The following is a 15,232-nucleotide window of genomic DNA, read 5'->3' on the forward strand; positions in this document are numbered from 1 at the left end:
AAAAAATCCCATGGCACTATGCAAAGAATAGCAAGGCAGCTATCCCAAGTGTCCTGGCCATTATTTATCCCCCAACATCGCTAAAAATAGATAACCCGGAGGATTACCTTACTCCTGCTTGTAGCACTTTAAACAAACTACTGGAATAGAAGCAGAAGACGAAGTTGAAATAAATAAAATGAGAAAATATTACCAGATAAAAAGGGAAAGAAAAATGTTTGAGATTGAGGGAAATGTTGTTGAAGGGGCATGGGACAACAAATTAAGATATTCTCTCCCTTTATCAAATTTCCACTACTTAAAGACCTGTAATTTTAGACAATTGATCATTTGCATTCACCTAAATTCTATCTTAATTTAACCTTCTAGACCACCCTTTTATACTATCATAGCAGTAGAATGTAAGTTTTTAGCATAGAATCTTTCATTCCACCATTTTATTCCCCTGATTAATATTCCTAATTGTTAACATTTTCAGGAGTTAAAGTTCTCAATCCTGTCTCAACCCTACATGTATCTCTATGGCTACAATATCATATCCCTCCATATTGATTAATGTTTTAAACACTCCAATTTTGCTTTAGATGTTTTGTCAATTCACAAAAATACTACTAAATGTTAACTCGAATTCTTTGCAATATGAACCTTTATTTTTTTTTGCAAGTTTTCATTTAATTTGATATCACTTGCTCCTTCTGCAATTCCATCCCAACCTAACCTCAAAACCTTTTTCTTTCCCTTTCGCATTTATTAGTATTTTCTCACTATTTATTCCAATTAAGCCTTCTGTTTCTGCACCAATGTGAATTAATCCTGCTCTCTTTCTCCCCAAACTTCTAAATCCATTCCTCCTGAACCACCTCTGTAGCCATACCTTGAGAGAACTCATCGTGCACTCTTTAGCTTGACCAGCAAATGGCATGGGAAGCAAGCCAGAGATTACCTGGAGGTCTTCTAGTATCCAACTCTCTTTGCAGTCAGGAAAGGTGGCTAGTATGATCTGAGCCGGTCTGAGATTGGTCCCTACAATTCTCCTGTCCAAGTTACCTTAAACATTCACTCACTCCACCATCAGTACATCACAGCTACAGCACGTACACCTACAAGATGCACCGTAGCAACTCACTAATGCTTCTCTGGTAGCACCTCCCAAACCCGCAACCTCTATCGCCTGGAACAGAAAGGGCAAACACACACATGGAAACCCCTAAGTCATATCCCATCCTGACTTGGAAATATATATATAGCTCTCTTGCTTCATTGTTGCTTGGCAAAAATCCTGGAGCTGCTTACCTAACAGCACCATGACTGTATCTACATCACATGGACTTCAGCAGTTTAAGAAAGTAGCTCACTGCTATCTTCTCAAGGACAAAAAGGTATAGGAAATAAATACTGATCTTGCAAATGACACCCATACTCCATGAATGAATGAGTGTGGCACACAACCACAAGCCAGATAATACCTAATTTTGTATTAAATCATAGCCAACACTATGGATAACTTGCTGGGTTTAATTGATACAAAGGCAACATAACTTGCAAGCTGAACAATTAGTTCAGAGATTTAGAATTCAACCTCTAATTTGCTAATTTCACATTGGTTAGGCTTTACAACAGGGACAAGTACAATTTCAACCATTGTTAAGCCACATTTAAGAAGGCATGCTTATATATGCGCTTTATCACACTGTCAATATCTCACAGCACGCCAAACATTTTTGGAATGTAGCATCTTATATAAGCCAGCAGAGCAAACATTCTAAAACTACAACATCCTTTAAACAGCAGTAAGATGATCAGTTGTTTCTTAATGGTACTGGCTGAGGGAGGGGTAGTCAAGATATCAGGTAGACTCCCCATCTTTTACAAATTGTGTCATGCTTTTTTCAATGCCCACCTGAACAAATAGGCAGGACCTTGGTTTAACAAATTCATGTAGCGCTCCAAGTACTGCACAGGAGTGTCAATCTGCAATCTATTCAAGTTCTCTTATGGATTTCAAAATAATAAGCTCTGTCCCAGAAATGAGTGTGTTACTAACTTAACCCGAACATTGAAAATTCCAATATTCATTCTAAAATGAGTCAAAATTAAATTAGAATTGAGAGGAGTCGAACTCTGTCTATTGCAATTTTATACTTTAAAATTTAAAAACTCATAGCCATATAAATTCTAAGTCAAATGGGCTGCAGCCCTATCACTGTGCTTTGGGAAAAGCTCTGGGAGATAAAGTTTTATTTATGGTAGTTTTCCTAAAAAAGTAAAACAGTAAGTCTAATATTATCCTGGAATTAAAAGCTCTATGAGCCTAGTCAACAGCCAGATTCTAGAAACTGCCAGCTGGCCAGAATTTCAATGTTTAGCATTCAGAAAACTCACCATTTATGAACTGCGTTTCAAAATACTGGTAATTTGCTGCAGTAAAGTGCCGAACATCCGGGGTCCTTCCATGAACTTCCTTCTTTGGAAGAGTTCTGAACAGTCTTTGTACGTCACAATCAGAAAACAATTTCACACTAACAAACCTACAAAACACAAGGTTAATTTTTGAAATCCAAAATAAGAAATCCAATGACAAGTGCATCACTTTTTCTTTTCAAGAGCATGAGCCAGAGAGCAATGTTTCATTTATGATTCATGTATATGAACTCAGCTGAATTTCCAACACACACTCTGCTTTTCATTCCTCCAATTCTCGCCCTTCTTTGTACTCCTCTCTCTCCCTTTGCCCCATCACTGTGAGGTGTGCCTTCAGTCCCCTAGATCTCATTTTCTGGAAAACCTTGCATAAGCCCAAATCATTCCTTCAAACAGATCCCTTTGATCATCTCTCCTTAAATCTTCTTTCAAGATGAACAGGTATTGAATGTGAACTGCCTTGGAACTTTTTTTTCTAAGTTACAGATGCTACATAAAAGAAAGTTGTTGTTCAGGTAGTAGTTAACAGGCTAGAATTTGGCATGATAATGTTGAGGTTAACGGCACATGTTGTTATTCAAGTGCAAAATTATACAAATAACTTCAGATGAGGAGCAGATGCGTGGTCAAAAGTGGTTGGTCGAGCTGCTGTTACCTTCACGAGAAACAGCAATCGTGCTGTCTGCCTCACCACTGAAATGAAATGAACATCATGAAGTTGCTGTATTTGGACAATAGTTATGAGCTAAACGTGCCACAGGATGTTAAGTCCAGTTATTTCAAGTGAGTGTGCCTTTCTAAAAGGTATTAATTACTTCTAATCAGCCTCTTTGACACTAAAAATTAACTGTTACAAATATGGAGTCTCATTCCTTCAGGTTTTAATTGTTAGTGGGAGATTTTTCAATTGTCTCATTTTAAACCAAAAGATTTTTGTTAAACTTTTCCTTCAACTCTCTATCAAAGTTTTCTTTCCCTCCATTCCTCTCTTGGTACTTTGACATTGCGCACCTTACAATTTACATTTTCTTCTCAGGCCTCTCACAATTCATAATCCTTTGACTTGATTAAGGAGATGCAGTTGTTTACCCTGTCCACTCAGATCCCAGATGCACTGTTTCCCTTGCAAAACACACTTTCAGCAACTTGCTACACAAATGTGCAAGAGCAAGTTTAACTAACAGCAAATGTTGTTTTATCTACTGCCACAGAAAATTATTGCACATTAAAATTTAAACTGTCTCTAGATTCTTTTATATTTAGACCAGATTTTTGGTAGTGCAAGGCCTTTGCGCTGGCTAGCTATAAATTGACTGATCTTGTGGCAGCTGGCCTTAATGAATTTGGCAAGTTTACTTTGAAGTTACTGCCAGCTACACAAAATTATATATCAGTAACTGGCCTACACCAACATACCATAAAATTGCAGGCTTCTTCCCTACAATTTTCTATCCACCAAAAGCAATGAATGGAAAAAAAAACAAGTAATTTAACTGGTGCAACATGCACTGGCAACAGGTGAAGTTCTCTACCAACAATGGATATGACCCCTCATTACTTCAGAGAAGCTGACTAATGTGCAAAGCATTGCCCAGGGGAAACACAGTGGAAACAAACAATTTCAGTGAATTTAAGAGGGAACAAGATTTTTTTTCTGGCAAAACACATGGTTATGTCAGAGGAGGAAAGGTAATAAAAGAGAGTTCATGCTACATTTTTTGAAATCTATGGTTAGCCAGAGAACCAGTCTTTTCCAGTCCCTAAGGTGCCTAATTTTTGACGGTATTGGTGGGAGGGCTGATGCATCCTGCTTCCAAATTTGCAGTGTTGTACACAACGAAATGAAGCTGGATTCTTTTTGAAAATTTATTTATTTTTTTAAAATGTACAATGGTTTGGGCAAAGAAAAAGATACTCCATTTTGGAATGCATGTAGGCAATACAGCTACATTTTGGAGAAACTGGAATTGTGAATGGTGGAAACATTTGGCTGCATTGTTAGGAATAAGCTTTACAGTGAATTTGAGAACAACTTATTACTGCTTGGAGTTGTAACTACTTAGCCTTCTAGCATTCTTCCTCTTCCTTCAGGTACCATGCCCTAAGAGGATGTTGGTGGCCATGGACTGGCCCATGATTATGCCCTGGCAAAGTACCGTAGTGGTTTGCTATTGCCTTCTGCAGTACTGGTGACCAGGAAGCAGCTGGAGATTCGGCGAAATGGGGATACAGGAATCCACTGGAGGCAAATGTAAACTGTTTGCTTATAAGGGCTGTAATTTCGTGGAGAACGCAATATGTGCTAAGTATAAAAAAGGAATATTCCTAACTGTAATTTAGCATACAAGTTGCCTACAAAAAGTGTTGCGTTAATAGTATTTTAGTCATTTGTTACAGTAAAAGTTTTTAAACATGAAATCTTGCCATGTCATTCTTTCAGCTAGTAACTGGTAAGTTGGAATTATTTAAGTTATCGGTCTCTATGGAGATCAGAACATACATAATCTCATGCATGTGCAAGAGGCAGCAAGTACTTTTATGAAAAACATAAGATGGCTCAATGGCAGAAGTGATATTAACACAAGAGAAGTCAAATAAATTTACAATAATTAAGACACAGTATGTGTGAATAACTGAGGCCCAGATAGAAGCAGAAGCACAAAAAACTGAAAACAGAGTCAGCTCCCGTGGCCCAGGATCCTGGGAGAAGGAAAGAGGTCGACACTAAGCATATAGAATGCCCCCCACAACAGCATTCCGAGACAGTTCTCAAGAACACCAACTCTTTTCATCTCCACTCTCCAGAAACATCTATAACCACCATCGTTTGCTGAGAGAACATTGGAGCTATAGTTAGGCTCTGACAAAGTCAATATGACAGCAGTGTGGTTGATAGAAAGATAGGGTGCTGTCCCTCAAGTTTATATTGAGCTTCAAAGGAATAGCATAAAAGGTCAAAAACAGAGGTCAGAGAGTGAGGTGGAGAACTGAAGCACTTTATAGGTTATTTTACTTTCCCCCAGGACAAAAGCCCTGTTTCTGTGCTGCAAATTTTACATATTTTAATATCTTTCAGTTCTGATCAAGGATCCACGCCCAAAATATTTACTTGTCTCTTATCTCCACAGAGGCTGAGATAGCACCTTCCAAACCCATGACCACTACCATCTAGAAGGGCATGGGCAGCAGATACACATGAACACCACCACCCGTAAGTTCCCCTCCAAGCCACTCACCATCCTGACTTGGAAATATATTGCCATTCCTTCACTGTCACTGGTTCAAAATTCTAAAACTCCCTCTCTAACAGCGCTGTGGATGTACCTACACCACATGGACTGCAGTGGTTCAAGGCAGCAGCTCACCACCACCTTCTCAAGGGCAATTAGGGATGGGCACTCAATGCTGGCCTAGCCATCAATATCCACATCCAATGAACGAATTTTAAAAAATGTATTGTTTCACAATTCAGCTTTTGCTTGATTTCTAGTATACAATACAGTATTGTATTTTTTGCTTAGTGTTCAGCTAATGCAGATTCATATATGTTTTGTTCCTCCATTGTCTTTAGTCCTACTTTCCATTGTCTGGTGTAAAGACTATGTCAGAATCAAATCTCTTATTCTTAAACAGATTACATATTATTCCATCAGTGCATACTACTCTCTCAGCCCTTTGATTAAAAACATCTTTCATTTCTTCAGTTCCAAACATTAAACCCAAAACATTAGCTTGCCTCATTTCTCCACAGCAGCTGAATGACTTGCTATCATTTCAGTGTTCACTGCTTTGATATAATTTTCTACTTACCCTTTCGATTGACCACCTTTTGCAACTTCATAAAATTTGATTTCATCAACATTATATATTCCAGTAGAATGAATGGCAGCTAATAAGTCATCAACAGTTGTCCACTGTAAGAAATTAATATACAGTAATTAGAACAAATAGCTCAGCTTTTCCATTGTTTTGCAGACTTGTTGCTCTATTCTCCTACGTAGATGCACAGCTTTCGATGTTAATTAATTTGCTTAAACATATCTACCTTGCATGTCAAGATGAGACCTAGCAATTTGCTTTTCTTGTTATTACTATTGAAAGTTATCAAAATCTAATTCTCAAAAGATCTGACAGATTAAAACAAACACATGCCAGACATTCAAGCCTGCTTGAAAAGAATGAAATGCACAGCAGCCCTTTGCGCAATTCTTCTTCCAAGGGCACATCAAGCTATCATTTACTACCTACTTACAATCAACAGCCCATTCTTCTCTCTCTGATCATTCCACACACTACATGCACTTGGGGCCATGTTCAAACACCTTCCAAGTCTCACTTATCCCACCTACCATTGCCATCTTCATCACTGCCAAAGAACAAATTATCCTTCATATTTCCCTCATGGGTATCTGTGTACTTGCAAACAAGGCTGGGTCATTAATTAACTTATTGTGGATGATTGCGCTGGTGCAGCTTTGACTGAAACTTGGCTCATAAGTAACAATGCCTTCCTTCTTTCTGAAGCCACCCCACCTGGCTATACGATCCACAAACCACCTTGTCAAAACAAACACAATGAAATTGCAATGTTAATTACTTATTTTTCTCCCCTTATCCTCTGGTATGTTATTGGCTTCTCTATTCCTGTGATCTCTGTCACAGACAAGGCCAGTTCTAAACACTTCTTTGTATCCCTCACTATGTATCTCTTCCCCCATCCCACCAACCATTTCCTTCCAAACCTATTTCCTTCTATGTCTGAAGAAAAAAAACTCCTACAAAACACTTAGAAAGTACTTTCTAACTCCCAATTGCATGTTCTTTGCCCCTCCATTCTCACAATACTGCTTTTCCATTGAGGAAGGGCATCAAATGCTTGATGCCTTTCTTCTCCCATCCAGGTCCATCCCTGAGTATAGTCCTCACCTTCATTCCAAATCCAAGGGTCACAAACTTAATCGAATCAGGCACTCAGCTACTTTAGCCATCAATTCCAGATCTAGTTGAACTGCATCAAATGTCATCAGGCTGCACTCTCCTCCACCTAAGCCTACAGACAATGGCAGTATCACCCGCGAGATGAAATAAAACACCCCAAGGTTTTCTTTTTCAACTACCAATTATCTCCTTAACACACTCTCCCCTCTATAATCAATTCTCTCTTCTATATAATCACTCCAACAAGGGCAATGAGCTCTAATCACCAAGACTGACACACCGGGCCAGATTTTGCGGGAACAGTAGCATAAACCATTCGGCATTACTGGACATCAGAAAGGCCCAGCAATTTCCAGAATGTGCACTAATCCTAAGTTTAGCTGGGCCAACACCAATGCTACTTGCAGGGTTCGTTAAATGAAATGTCAAATAAGAAACGAAGGTGACTTGGGCTAATGGTAATTGCCTAACTACAATTTTAAACTTGTATTTTCAGGCATAAGGGGTCTCCTCTCAATTTGTGAATACTTAATGAGGCCCACACCATTCTTCAAGTCAAAGCAAATTTATTTTTCAACATTTAACATGAAACTTTTTTAAAAAAAAATCTTATAATCTTGTTAAAAAGTACAACATAATTCTAAAAAGTTAAGAATCTGAAAAATAACATTTTAAAATGATCAAAATTATTGTACATTTTATAAATGCTTAAATTTTTAATTTTGGAAAATGTCTACTAAAATGTGAGATTTTCCAAGCCTTTTTGTTTCCAACACCTTTTCAGTGCAGTTTTTTTTTTTAAATCAGTTTTTACAGTGCAGTGACTGTAAGGCATGCCCGCAACTGCCTACCATTTTTGCCTGAACAAGCCTGCACTGCTGGACCTCGCTGCAATCCTTGCTGGGAGGGAACCCTCCCCTCATGACAACAAAGTTCTTGCCACTGGGATCATAGTAGTTTCTGCACAGATTTACTAGATTTCGGTGGCAAATGCAGTTATTGTGCCGCTGACCACAAAATCCAGGTTCATCTGCCTCTTCCTCTTCCCACTGACCAGCAGGCCAAACCACACCAACAAATTTTGTATAAAATACCCTCTTCTCCTATGCCCTTGTGGCCTCTTAAGCTTATCCCATCCATCAGATCCACCTTATTCACTCTTGACCCCACTCCCACTAAACTGCTGACCACTCAACTTCCCTTCCTGGACCGATACTGACTGACATCGCAAGTGGCTCTTTCTCCTCAGGTACATTCTTTCAAAATTCCCAACCTTTACCCACCCTCAAAAAAAAACCTCTTCCTCAACTGTTCTGTCCTTGCAAACAGGCTTTAAACTGCTGACGGACTGTAGGTAGTAGCCAGTCGATTATCCCTCCCTATGAAAAGGGCCAAGCTGCATTAGGGTATCCACACTGGTATCCACAGGTCAAAGAAAATGTTAAAGGGGCATGACTTTGATGCCCCAATTACTATGCTGGTCAAGCACTATGAGTGCAATGATAATATTTGAACCCAATCCGATAGTCTCCCTTTATAATGTCAAAACAATCCTTGAGCATCTCAAATTTTTTAGATCAATTTTCCCATTTTATCCTTCAGTTTCTACCTACTCATAAAAGCTACCCTTACAATATGCCATATCCAACAATAATAAAAACAATACCATCTTTACTTTATAAACTAGAGGCACCAACATACAAAACATTTAATTGTTCACAATTAGCTTTCTCATGTTAAGAATAGTTGACCAGTGAAATGCCTGAAATATAGAGCTTTCATTTCATCAGTTCATTAAGTAGACACATTTAACCTATGTACCACCATGTGCAGTCATATCATGGGGACGAAAAGTAATGCTCACCCATGTCAGATTTCCAATCAACATAGCCTTCCTTTTATAAATTGGTGTATTAGTCTTATCCGGAACGCAATATTTAGAAGGGTCAGCTTTATTTGGAACAGCAGTAGTTGGGACAATTGCAGTGTTTGATGAGCGCTCTGAATTGTCCATTTCAGGCTTTAACCCATTGTTTACCCCTATTATATCATTAATCAAATCATCATATAAATCCATCTGGACCTGATTTTCATTTTCCAGCTGCTGAGAAAAAAAAGAGAATGATGATGAGCACTTCTCATTAAATGCCTCAATGCACAGGACAATGCTGTATAATATGACCAAATTTAGAATGTTCTACAATAAAAGGACCCCTATTGTTTCACCACCGCTCCTCTTTGTACAAAGGTACTGGTCTTTACTAATGCTTCAAATCATTTCTTGACATTAACAGTAACAGTGTGGTACACAATCATTTCCTTCGATATTTCCCTTTAATTGTGTCCAATATCTTGCCAACACCCATCTGTACATTTCAGCATCATTACAGGGTGTCCTAGGATATGCCTGAAAATGATCAATAATTAAAAAGGTAAAATTATCTCTTCAAAATTAAATGCATTAAGTAAACGTAATCAAGACGTAAGCACATGAATGAAAATTATCTTGTACACTTATTATACCGAGCAGCTTAACAAAGATTGCACTCCTACATCAGTAAAATAAGCAAACCTTTTTGGGATAATATGAGAATACATAAGAAAATGATAAAGATCAGTTACAAAAACAGCTGGAAATACTCAGCAGGACTGACAGCATCTGCGGAAGGAACACAGTTAACGTTTCCAGTCCGTATGACTCTGCTGAGTTTTTCCAGCTATTTTTTGTTTTTGTTTCAGATTTCCAGCATCTGCAGTATTTTGCCTTTATCCTAGTGATAAAAATCAGTTATTGCATTTGCTAACTCTACTTTTACTAGAAAACTCTTTTGGTTGTTATACATAACTATATTTGTCAAAAGGAGCACGTTAAAAAATATAAATCCAACTTGCTAGAGTTAATCAATGAACTTGAATGAGCATCAGCATGCTTTGCACACTGATGCATTCCAAATTCAATTTGCAGATAAGAAGCTTGTCCACTGGAGATCAACATAAAAGAATCAAAGTTCGCTTGTGTGATCCAAGATGCATAAAATATGTTTCATTAAGCAAATTGCAAACTATTTCCAGAACCACTGTATTTTACTAACTGAATTAGTAAATTCAATTTTTACACCATAGGATGGCTGGATTTTTTTTAAAAAACCATTTTGGTGATTGAATTCTACAATTACCTCCACATCTGTGGCCTTGATTAGCTTCCATGACCAAAATATTTTGAATCAAAGCATTAAATATATCTAATACATGTAACTTAAATTGTGAATGACATGCAGTTGATCAGCATAATTTAATCACTAATTTCCAGACAATTTATTGGATTTATACCATGAACAAACACATTACTAAAATCATTTTTAAAATTTGTAACACCAAGTTAAAAATTGTCTCAATCACGCTTCAGAGTTCATTCCACATTTTGAAAGTTTAATAAAAACTTAATTGCATGGATCATCCTGCCAGTTATTTTTTCAGAAAACACTTCCTAACACCATTAAATTAATATTTAAATAGTAAAATCATTTGACTTATAGCAAATGACCAGCATTGGAATTGATTAGTGCAAAGTATTTTAGCAACAGGTGTAAACCTGCAGTACAAGTCATACTTTAGCATCATTGTGAAATTATTTACTTTCTAATTAACCATTAGGCGGTGTATTACAAGAACATGTTGGGATTAAGGTCATAACCAATCCCAATCCATCAAAAACATGCTGGAGTTAGTTACTCTTAAAATAGATATTAGAATGCATACAACTCAGCTATGACAAATACTTGATTTGACACAAAAGCAAAAAATTTAAAAGGGCAGTGTAGACAAAGTGCTCTAAGGAAGATCATTTGTAATTATCCTTAATGCTATTTGCAAAAGAGGAAAACAACGATTCTTGGGAGCCGCTATTATGTAAAGGTGCCAGGCATTTCGGGTCTCTTTGTAAACAGTTCTGCGGCCTTACACTACATAACACCCCCTCCCCTGTTTAAGAGGTGTTATTTCATCCCTGAAATGTGTAACACCCAACAGATCCGAAGTAAACATCCCCGATAAAACCTTTCGCATCGCTTTCAGTCCATTGGAGCCGAGGCCCTGATTTAAACTGAGCCTCGGCTCGCCGGTTTACAACGGACATCAGATACTTCTGGAATAATGGGTGGGGGTATTCCCAGTTGCTCTGCTTTGTTGCCCGACCCCATGTTACCTGCTTCGAACTGTCGCCCTCTTCACCATCTGCAGCTAGCAGACCAGGGACCGACTGGTCGGTCATGTTCGAGTGCACCGCCATTTTAAAATAGCCCATGATGCCAAGCGGGAGCTGCGCCGCCCTGACGCATTTCACGCAGTCTCTGTGTGTGTTCCTTGTGCACTTCGCTTCGCCTGGATGGGCACACATCAACCAACCTTCCTGGCACTACTGAAACAAGTCCTGCCCCCTGATTAACCCATTTCAATACAAAACAATTTTTAGGCAGGAAATTCAAATAAGAAATGGAAACTACAAATGCAGCAAACATAAAAGCAAATAACTGGTCAGTCAGCCGCCTGTGAAAACGACAGCTTTTATTGTTTGAATAGATATCACACTGAAGAAAGGTAGAAATATAGCAGGTTTTGAGCAAGTGAAAGTGAGGAAGAAGAACAAAAGGGAAGCTCTGTGTTAGGATGGAGGACAGGAGAAATTAAATGATAAAATATTTCATTGTACAAAATATGACACAAGGAGTGATCATGGCTAAAGTAAAGAAACAAAATATGTGTTTAGATGAGATGTGAATGGCTGGATAACAGACGTCCACATGCAAAGAAACAAACCAGTAGAAACCAAATGAGCAAAAAAAAACGAAACAAAATGCAAGCAGAGATCATGATTTAAGATTGTTGAATTCAATGTTCAGTGCCGAGTCGAAAGACCGGGTGCTGTTCCTCCAACTTGCATTGAGCTTTACTGGAACATTGTAGCAGGCCAAGAGCAGAACGTTCAGTGGAAGCAAGGTGGAAAATTGAAATGACAAGTGAGAGGAAGCTCAGGGTCATGCTTGCGGACTGAGCACAAAGCAGTCGCTCAGTCTTACTTTGGTCTTCCCACTGTAGAGGCGGCCGCAATGTGAGCGATATTTTGCTTCTCAAGGTTCATCAGCCTGAAGTGGTGATTTTGTTTCTCTCCACAACCTGACCTGCTGAGTATGTCCAGCATTTCTGTTTTTATTTCAGATTTCCAGCATCTTCAACACTATGTCCACTTTCTTTTTTCCCTTTCTGGTTCTCCTAGGTGAGTGGCATGTCAAGCCAACAAATTACATCATTAGTAGGATCCTCATAACACAAATTACCAGCCCTAAATGGTTGCAGTGAAATTAATCCATATTAATGGTAAAAAATTCAGATACATCATGACACACAATTAACTGTAATGGGAAGATTCATGATAAGATGGTAATTTTTTCAGTTTTATCAAAGATAATCATGCATCAACTTGTGGAAAATCAGAACTCATGGTGTATCTCTTCTTCGTCATAAATTGCTGGGTTATATACGCATTAGTTATGGCAGGTACCTTGAAATATTTTTCTAGCAATTTCTTTGGCCATTCTGTTTCCCATCAGGTGTGCTTCTAAAGGTAATTTGACCACCACATTTTTAAAACAGTTAGTGTTTGCAATCGCAGTTTTCAGAGTTACATACAGAGTACATCTTTAGTGTGATTAAGGGCATGTCAAGCATTCTTCTTTATATTGAAATATTTTAGACATTTATTTTCTGAGCAGTAAGTTCAAAAGTTTACAATACATCATCTGACATGTTACTATAAGGAACCTGGGCAATGGATGCCACTTTTCTCATTAATAATCTTCTCATTGGCCAGCCCAACTGCAGCTAGTGACTGAAGATGCTGCTCTATTCCAAAAGCAAATTCTGTACTGCCTCTCTCTCCATATACCTTTTCCATTTACACTCAAAACTGTTGGAAATTGTTGGTTGAAGAACATGTCTGTTAAAGAAGTCTTTGTCCTTCTGTAAGTTAACAGCAGGTCTTAAGTACTTGTAACCATATACAACTAATCAGTAAAGGGGTATAGGTATGGAGCCATTTCCATCCTAGGTCTGATCTCAACTCTGGCCAACACCACACTCACCCTAGGTCTGGGTCATGTGCCTTCTTACATCATTGTGTGGGTGATACTGGATTTAGTCCCACATTAACCCTGTATATACCTTACCCTTCCACTACAATAGCCACCTCTTCAGCCTCGTCATCCCCCATTGCCTTTATACTCGCATAATCTTGATTGGCAATTGTCTACCTCCTTGTATTCATCATCACTACACTAGCCTACTTTGCCCCGGAAAAAAAAATTCTGTCAAGCCATTTACAACAGTCCTTTCAAACTTCCAACTCCCTAACCTTCAACACTCTATTTAACATACCTCTGCAACTGTTCATTTGTTCTGTCACTGAGCATTGTCTGGCACTACCACTGTGCTAAATGGGACAGATTCAGAACAGATCTAGCAGCTCAAAACTTGTATCCATGAGGCACCATGGGCCATCGACAGCAGCAGAATTGTATTCAACACAATCTATAACGTCATGGCCTGGCATATCTCTCATTCTACCATTACATTCAAGCCGGGAGATCAACCTTGATTCAATGAAAAGTGCAGGAGCACCACAAGGCATACCTAAAAATGAGGTGTCAATCTGGTGAAGCTAAAACAGAAGACTCCTTGCATGCCAAACAGGGGAAGCAGCACATAATAGGCAGAGCTAAGTGATCCCGCAACCAACAGATTAGATCGAAGCTCTGCAGTCCTGTCATCTCTAGTTGTGATTAGTGGTGGACAATTAAACAACTAACAGGAGGAAGAGGCTCCACAAATAGTCCCATCATCAACAACATGGGAAACCAACACATCAGTGCAAAAGACAAAGCTGAAGCATTTGCAAACATCCTTAACCAGAAGGATCAAATGGATAATGCATCACAGTCTCCTCCGAGCTCCCAAACATTACAGATGCCAGTCTTCAGCCGATTCGATTCACTCCATGTGATATCAAGAAACAGCTGAAGGCACTGGATACTGCCAAAGCTATGGGCCCTAAGAACATCCCAGCAACAGTATTGAAGATTTGTGCCCCAGGGCTATCGGCGCCCCTAGCCAAGCTGTTCCAGTACAGCTACAACACTGGTACCAACTCGACAATGTGCAAAATCACCCAGCTATGTCCTGTCCACAAAAAGCAGGACAAATCCAATCTGGCCAATTACCAACCAATCAGTCTACTCTCAATCATCAGCAAAGTGGTGGATGGGATGGTTGACAGTGCTATTAAGTGGCACTTATTCAGCAATAACCTGCTCACTGATGCTCAGTTTGAGTTCCGCCAGGGCCACTCGGCTCCTGAACTCATGACCTCCTTGGTCAAAACAGAGACAAAAAAGTTTAACTCTAGAAGGGGGAGTGAGGGCTGTTGAGAGGGTATTGGTTACAGAATGGTCTTTCTTAAAGAAGTCTTTGTAGTTTTCAGTAAGTTAACTGTAAGTTTTATTAACAAGCAGAACTATTTACACATTGTACAGTAAAGGGTACTAGCGAGGAGCTCTCTCTGTGCTTAGGTCTTAACCCATCTCTGCTCAACACCACATTGACTCTTGGGTCTGGAGTTATGTCTTCTTACATCACTGTGTGGACGTTACTGCACTCAGTCCGACATTAACCCCATATATGCCAATCCTTATACTGCAAGAGTGAAGGCCCCTTAATATCAAGGAAGCATTTGACCGAGTGTGGCATCCAGAATCCCTGGTAAAATTGAAGTCAATGGGAATCAGGGGGAAAACTCTCCATTGGTTAGAGTCATATGTAGAAC

At 38.9% G+C, this 15,232-nt stretch overlaps 1 protein-coding gene across 8 annotated transcripts in view; it reads right to left on the reverse strand.

Annotated features, from left to right (window-relative positions):
* The window catches only part of LOC121281841 (cleavage and polyadenylation specificity factor subunit 6-like), a 43,522-nt gene that overhangs the window by 25,904 nt on the left and 2,386 nt on the right, over positions 1-15,232 (reverse strand). For 5 of the 8 annotated variants that reach the window (XR_005943961.1, XR_005943960.1, XM_041194886.1 and 2 more), the window contains exons 1-4: positions 11,564-11,649; positions 9,224-9,463; positions 6,232-6,335; positions 2,383-2,528 (exon numbers count right to left, since the gene is read on the reverse strand). Coding sequence is in view for 3 of the 8 variants with exons in the window: in XM_041194886.1 (XP_041050820.1) it covers positions 2,383-2,528; positions 6,232-6,335; positions 9,224-9,463; positions 11,564-11,647 (574 nt within the window). In the remaining 5 variants the exon portion in view is untranslated. Of the gene's footprint in view, positions 1-2,382; positions 2,529-6,231; positions 6,336-9,223; positions 9,464-11,563; positions 11,650-12,434; positions 12,628-15,232 lie in introns of those variants that run through there. The other 3 variants (XR_005943963.1, XR_005943962.1, XR_005943964.1) reach the window with 3 other exon arrangements.

This window comes from Carcharodon carcharias, chromosome 9 (assembly GCF_017639515.1).
Source record: "Carcharodon carcharias isolate sCarCar2 chromosome 9, sCarCar2.pri, whole genome shotgun sequence".
Classification (NCBI taxonomy): domain Eukaryota; kingdom Metazoa; phylum Chordata; class Chondrichthyes; order Lamniformes; family Lamnidae; genus Carcharodon; species Carcharodon carcharias.